The 7718-nt window shown below is 48.3% G+C and overlaps 1 protein-coding gene across 1 annotated transcript; it reads right to left on the reverse strand.

Annotated features, from left to right (window-relative positions):
• Nucleotides 1-3: 3 nt before the first annotated feature.
• On the reverse strand, nt 4-5770 carry LOC111531353 (golgin subfamily A member 6-like protein 1; the record flags this gene model as incomplete). Its single annotated transcript, XM_026453048.1, has 8 exons — nt 4-86; nt 413-554; nt 885-943; nt 2337-2443; nt 2539-2632; nt 2699-2749; nt 3797-3925; nt 5596-5770. Coding segments are annotated over 8 exons (840 nt in total), but the record flags the coding sequence as incomplete, so codon positions are not given.
• Between the last annotated feature and the right edge of the window lie 1948 nt (nt 5771-7718).

Here is a 7718-nt window from a genome sequence, read left to right on the forward strand (position 1 = left end):
TTGTTCTCTTCCACCTGGGCTTGGAGCTTTGCTGACACACTCTGAAGCTCCTTACCCAGGTGGTCAGCCTCCTCCTGCAGCTGCTGCTGGAATAGTGAAAGTGTTGGTTTGAACCTCAGAAGGAAACAGACTCATGAGCTACCCATATAAATGTAATCTATAAAACAATGGTTTTCACCCATGATCCTTTAAAATATATTTTTTTAAGCCCTAACTCTTGAGATTCTGATTCTCCAGGCAGGGCCCCACTTTGTAGATTTTTAGCATACTCTGGAGGATTCTATGGTGGGACCAGAACAAGGACCCCAATTTTCTAGCTCTCGACTGGAGCCTCCCCATACCCTGCATGATCCCTAGACCATGGTCCCAGCCGGACAGGGATCCCACAACCCCCGGGGCTGCAGCCACTTGCCTGTGGCAGCAGGAGCTTGGCCCTCTCCAGCTTTCTTTCTAGCTCCTTTACATTGAGCTGGATCTCCGACTTTTCAGATTCTACAAGTCGAAGTTTCTCTTGTAGTTTGACATTTTTCTCCTTCAGCTCCTCATCGATTATGCTATGGCCAGAGACAGTAGAGAAAGGAATGAACGAAGAACAGAAAGGAACGCTTTGGTGACCAACCCTCTGCTTTCACCCCACAACCACAGAACCGTGGCATCGGATGGGACCCCAGGAATTAAAAGTCCCAGGTGGCAGGCCAGAGAGAAGATATGAGTTGCCTGAGGCTACCCCGTGAGTCAGTGGCACAGCCGGCACTAGAGCTTCCCTGTGCACACATGAAAACCTGTATGAGCCTCTCACCATGCCCACCTGTACCCCCCACCTCCCAGCACACCCCCCAGGCTAAGAGCCCCCAGACCTCCCATCCCACATTCCCCCAACCTACGTGTTCCTGTACAGTTCCAGACTCAGGGCGTCCCTCTCCTTCATTAACTCCTCAATGTACTGCAAATAGAGAAAGGTGAAGTCAGGATAGAGCAGGCAGAGGAGCGGCTAGCCGACCAGGAACAGCAGCCACATTGACTCCTCCACACACCACTCCCCACTCCTAGTCACACCTGACATGCTCTCAAGGCACTTCCAAGCCCACAGTCTCATTTGTTTTTCTTTTTTGTTTTGTTTCTTTCTTTCTTTCTTACTTTTTTTTTTCTTCAGGCAGAGTTTCACTCTTGTTGCCCTGACTGGAGTGCGGTGGCGCAATCTCAGCTGACCACAACCTCCGCCTCCCGGGTTCAAACGATTCTCCTGCCTCAGCCTCCCAATTAGCTGGGATTACAGGCATGTACCACCACAGCCGGCTAACTTTGTATTTTTAGTAGAGATGGGGTTTCTCCAGGTCAGTCAGTCTAGTCTTGAACTCCCGACCTCAGGTGATCCGCCCGCCTTGGCCTCCCAAAGTGCTGGCATTACAGGCATGAGCCAGAGCACCCGGCCCTCATTTGTTTTTCAAAGAACTCAGTAAAGGTGGAAGGGACAGGGAAAGAGACTGAATTCATGGCTGGCTAACAGGGATCCAGAGACATCAGATAATACTGCTGTTGTTGTTACTGTTATTACTACCACTGTTGGAACCTTTGCTGAGTGCTTCACCAGGCACTGGTGAAGCACTAAACTAACAGTCCCATTTAATCCTCACAGCCTCCACAGGACACGGTTCCCATTATTACCTCTATCGTGTAGATGAAAAACATGGGGTATTAAGGGTTAAGTGCTTGCCTAAGACCACTTAGAGCTGGGGTTTCAACACCCAGGTATATCTGATTCTCTAAGCCCATTCTTTCACTGGGGGTAGGGGCACAGGTAAGAAGGAGGACATTAATCCTTTGTTGACATTTTGAAAAGATGATACATTCGAATAGTCCAAAACTCAGAAAGTACAGAAGGGAAATATCTCCCCCCAACACTGTTCCTCTCTCCTGAGATGTTTATGAATCCTTACAAACATGTTTATTGTATATTACCATAACACATACACACACACAGGCTCCCTCTCTCAACACAAATAATAACATACTCAAGCTACTCTTCTGTACCTTTATGGTACAAGTACCCTAACCGCCACTTAGGACTTGGCCAAGGCCACAGTCAAGTATGGGCAGGGTGGGCACTTGGCCTGCGAGCTCTATGTCCAGTGCTCGCTCCCCACAGCACCCCCCAACTCACCCACAGCAGCCGACTCAGCCCCCTGTCAGCCTCTAACCACCACACACAAAAGCAGCAAGAAATGGCCACGCTGTCTTCTGAGCAGGACACTCCATCTGACAGAAGGGACTTTTAGGCTCACTCCTCCATCTGCGAAGCCGCGCTCCCAGGGGACGGGGCAGGTGGTTGGACTCACCCTGTCTGCCTGCCTCTTCTGTGTAGTGACAGCAGAGAGGGCCCGCTCTAATTCTCCGGCAAACTTCCATGATTCATGGAGGCGGCACACCAGATACCTGGTCTCTCCTGGAATGAGAGACATTCAGATGCGGCCCAAAGGACTCCCCCTAAAGGCCTGTCAAAGTGCCAGGTTTTAAGATGACAGGGTGCCGGATTCCCACCTTGCAACTGCTGGACAGCATGCTGGCTGTCATACAGTGCCGCCTGAAGCTCCGTTTGCTGAAATGTAAGGATTTGTGTGGTATGAGCCTGGGCCTTTGGGAGAAAAGACAAGCAAGTGCTGGAAGAGAAGCAAAGAAACCTTCTCCACCCTCCACTCACCTCTAGCTCCCTCCTTCGGGCATCCTGAGGTTGGTGTCTTGCCTTCTTTTCCTACAGAAAGAGGAAGACAGAGCTCTTACCAGGGGGAGGCAGAGATGGCACAGCAAGGGACATGCCGCCAGAATGGCACCACTGCCCCAGGACAGGCCCACCCATGGGACCAGGTTATCAGGAACCCTGTGGGGATGGGGTGGAATCTGAAGGGTGAGCCTTCTTCCCAGGCTGGGTGTGGGCAAGATGAGACTGGGGCCTCTACATCTGAGTGCCCTCCAAACCCAGCAGTCATGTCGTGAGTAAACAAAGAAATCACGTTACTTCTTCCAGCTGAGCTCGGTTCTGTTGTTTCTATGGGGAAGAGGGTGGCCCCCTCGACTCTATTCCCCAGGCCAGGAAGCGGTAGGCAGGGGCCAGGGATGGATTTTAAAGGTAAAGTTCTTAGACCCAATGGGAACACCAGCTGGTAAACTCTCCTCCACTCCCAAAGAAAAAGGATTTGGGTCTTGGTTGGTTTTTGCCCACAGCCCCAGAACTGAAAGTCCGAAACTAGATTCTCTCGAAAAGACAGTCACAGAAACCTTCAGAGACGGAGTGTGAGAAAAGCCCACCCTTCTGCCAGCTTGTGATTTAGAAAGGTGCATTCATTCAACAAACATTGACTGAGCACATACGGGCCAGGGACGGTTCTTCACAGTGAGGATATAGGACGGAAAAGGCAGACAGGAGCCCTTGGCACCGAGGTTTCCATTCTAGTGGGCCTTTAACTCTCAGACTCTCAGAGCTAACAGAAACCTCTGATACTCTCTAACTCTACCTCAGGAAACGCAAGCCCGAGAAGGAGACTTTACAGCAGGCCGTGGACTAGGGATTAACATAAAAACAGCAATGACAAATCTCATACACCACTCCTATTTTACAGATGTGAAAAAAGAGGCCCAAAGAGCTCGAGGAATTTGCCTTATATCATATCTGCAGCAGATGGAGAGGATTCAAACCCAGAATTCTTAACCAGTGCCTGGGAGATCTTCCACAATCTTAACAATTACCCTCCACCACCCCTTGGGCCCTCTGTCCCCAGGAGCCTGGCCAGCCAAGACTCACATCCTCAGGTGAGTGGCAACCACTAGAAGTGGTTGTCTCAGGGTTAGCGCCATTATTTATGTTCTTCTTTTTGGTGTCGCTTGCTCCTGGACCAACACGAGGGTTGGCCTGGGGATGAGAGTCTCTCAACTGTGGAAAGGAAGAGCAGTGATACTCATGAGAACTACAAGCTCCTACAGTCACATTCTGCTTTACAGTTTATACAAAATACTCTTATACACCATCTGATTTCATGCCACCAACAACTGTAGGAAGTGTTGTCACAATCACTTAGTGACTGAGAGGGATTGATAGCATGGCTGAACAAAAGGCAATAATGGAACTTCAACTCAGTCTTCTGGCTCTGAGCTCTGGGATTTTGCCACAACTCGGCAGCTGCCAGGGACCAAAACCGGAGGCAGAGGTAGAAAAGCAAATATTAAGTGGGCAGGAACTGTACACTGTGTGGTTTCGAGTCATACATCCTCACATGTCTGTTAGTGTGAAGAACGGCACCACTACCTCTCAAAATTTGTATTAATGTATCCTAATGGCAGAAGGCAGCCTTTCTGTGAAATCTGGGAATTTCTCTTTTAACAGAAAGAGGACAACCCAACCCTCATTTCAGAGAGAAGTCTTATATATTCTTATAAATTTATCTGACTGTCACCCCTAAGTACAGTAATGTTTTGTCTCTCAGTAGACTCAAAGGAAACTGATGCTTCAGAAAGATACCCCGTATTTATCCTGTGGCACTCAAAGTACCCCAGGTGGAGATGAGATGAGGAATATTCAAGCTGTCAAGTTCAGTTTCCCAAGATCTGTTCCACAGAAGATAAGCAGATCTCACTCCAGAAACCACTGACTGAGGGGCACTCTGGTCCCAGAACAATGCAGAATTCAAATCTGAGGTGGGGAACTCAGAAACAATGTTCGAGTCTCTCTGGAGAGTAGAAGCCTGGGAGAAAACCAAACCCAACCCGTTCTCCCATTGCCACCCAGGGACACTGTCAATGTGTTGAGCTCATGGGGGAGGTGTCGGCTTTTCACACTGTCAGTGTCTGTGTTAAGGAAGTAAGGCAGCCTGAAACCTGTCTCTCCTAGGTCCCACAGTCCCCAATCCCCTTCCAGCTGGAAACCTGTGCTATAACCAGAGGAACCAGAAATGGGCAAGAACACTCAGGGGACTGGGTCCTAAGACCAAAGACCAGTCTCGTGGCAGTAATGACAGTTCCTAGAGGGACTGTGACATCACTACATTCCACTCCTCAGTGGAGTGGTGGGGAGGACACGTGAGTGCAATGTCCAAGTTGCCGCTTTGAGATTGGGGAGGGGGAGTCACAGGATTGGGACCCAGGTCCTTGGAGATGCAAGCCCAAAGAGCCCAGGGAGGTCAGGCTTTGGGTGGCGAGAGGTGAGGGCTGAGTATGGAGCAGGGAGCCCCAAGAGTCACCTGTCCAAAGTGACCATGGGGCAACTGGTGAGGGCAGGTTCTGGGGCACGCAGGTCCTTGGAGACCTGAGCCCAAAGAGCCCAAGGAGGTCAGGTTTGGGGTAGCAGGAGGTAAGGGCAGAGTATGGAGTGGGAAGCCCTGGGAGTCACCAGCTCAAAGTCACCCTGGGGTGACTGGTGAGGGCAGGGGCAGGACTCACAAGGGGGTTGGGCTGGCTCACAAGATTTGGGTGTGGGGAGCCCAGAGGCACTGGGTGGGGGTGGTCCCAGCCTGATGTGCCTCAGCAGTGGCACAGACTCTGGCAGCAGCTTGACTGTCAGAGGGCACCTGGGGCTGGGTTGGGGTGCCGCAACCTGGTGCATTTTACCTTTTCCTTGGCCTTGGCCAATTTGATCTGTGGGGTTTCTTCGGACATCATGGGATGGGTAGGGCGGTGGGGTTGGGGCCACATCAGCACAATCCAGGCGAGGACAACTATACACCTCCAGTCACCTACCAGGTAGCTGTGTGACTGAGCCAGAGGAGGCGTAACCAGGGCCACACTAGAATGCAGAATAGGGGCGTGGCCTTAATGCTTCAAGCCTATTGGTCAGTGAGAAAGATGCAAGGGAAAGGAGGCGTGGCCAGACAGCAGCGTGTCATGACGGACCTCTGATGTCACAAGGACAGCCACCCATGCAACTGCTGTCCCCGCCCACTCCAGGAGAGGGGTGGGGCTGGCTTTCACTTTAAAAACTTTAAAACTTTATTACCTCAATTGAGGTACAAATCCTTTTAAAATGGAAATTTTATAGTGTGCTTGATGATTGATAAAGCAGACTATATTATCCAACATTCCACTAAGATAAATAATCACAATGATTTCTCTTTTTTGAAAAAACTTTCTCTTATTCTCCTACATCATTGTTAAGGGGTTTTTGTTTTTTTTTAAAAAAAAAAACAACAAAAAACAAAAAACAAAAAAAAAGAAAACAAGAAACATGTCTAATATCTTTAGAAGCACAAAGCTTTTGAGCCAGGTGTGGCGGCTCATGCCTGTAATCCCAGCACTTTGGGATGCTGGGGTGGGTGGGTAACTTGGGTTCAGGAGTTCAAGACCAGCTTGGCCAACATGATGAAACCCTGTCTCTATTAAAAATACAAAACTAGCTGGGCATGGTGGCAGGTGCCTGTAATCCCAGCTACTTGGGAGGCTGAGGCAGGAGAATCCCTTGAACCTGGGAGGCAGAGGTTGCAGTGAGCCAAAATTGTGCCACTACACTTCAGCCTGGGCTACAGAACAAGACTCTGTCTCTAAATACATACCTACATACACACACGCACACACACACGCACACACGGAAAGCTTTCCATTTAATAAGCACTCAAAGTTCTTTACAAGTTTAAAACAAATATAGGACCCTCTAAAGTAAGGCTAAATGCTAAGTGATGGGGGAGAGAAAAAGGACATAACTAACTCCCACTCTCATGAGGTTAATCACTAAATCCTATTTTTCTAGAATCACCTGGCCTCTCTAAGCCCTGCAAATGAAACTGCATTTCTCACTCGATACTTGGCTATGACTTGCAATCATGAAAACCAAGAATTGTGTTCTGTCACTGTGTCGTGCTTGCTACCTGGGATCAAGGGTTGACTTTTTCATGATTTGCTCCATTCCCTGTGTGCTTCTTATCCCAGACCAAACTAAGCTTTTTTCTAAAGTTCTACAATTTACAGTTAGTAGATAAGACTGGTTCTCAAAAATATAGTCTCTGGACCAGGAGCACCTGGGAATGTCTTATAGATGTAAATTCTCAGGCCCCTCCCTAGACCTGATGAATCAGAAACTCTGGAGTAGGGCCCAGCAGTCCATGCTGCAATAAGCCCTCCAGGTGTTCGGGAACCGCTGGCATACAGCAGGTAGAAAAATGTGTTTCCTTCTGTAGGTCCAAAGCCAGAGATACTATATGTTCTGTCTCGATATGAAACAATGACATGCAATTAAAAGACATAAATCTCCTTCCTACTTCCACCCCCTAGCCAATGTGTTTTATTTTTACGAGTTCAAATAGAAAGCGAATGGCAATCAGAGATTTCATCTGAAAAGTACAAGTATCAGTTCTCATCCAGCCTGATCTCATCCAGTATCATTTATATCCTCTTACATCTAAGGTTTTAGAAAAGGATCTTCACAATGTAAGACTCAGGCACACTAAGAGTTCTATGATAAAAGACCAAGTAGATCTGAATGTCCAAACTTACTAGAGAAGAAAAGTGGAATCACTGCCTATATTTTCACATTGCATTCAACAGGAAATTAAAGTTTTGAATTGTTTTCACCTTCATTCTTCCAAGTTAATATAATTCAACCAGAACACTCCATTCTTCCAATGCCTCTAGCCAGGCAAAGTTTTACTGTATTACTTCCTGCTTTTCAATGGATGTAAAGCAGAGTCCTGGTAGGCACATTTTGTATACTTGCAAAGATGCAAAACTTAACAGGTTCCTCT

This window comes from Piliocolobus tephrosceles, unplaced genomic scaffold, assembly GCF_002776525.5.
Source record: "Piliocolobus tephrosceles isolate RC106 unplaced genomic scaffold, ASM277652v3 unscaffolded_42221, whole genome shotgun sequence".
Classification (NCBI taxonomy): Eukaryota; Metazoa; Chordata; class Mammalia; order Primates; family Cercopithecidae; genus Piliocolobus; species Piliocolobus tephrosceles.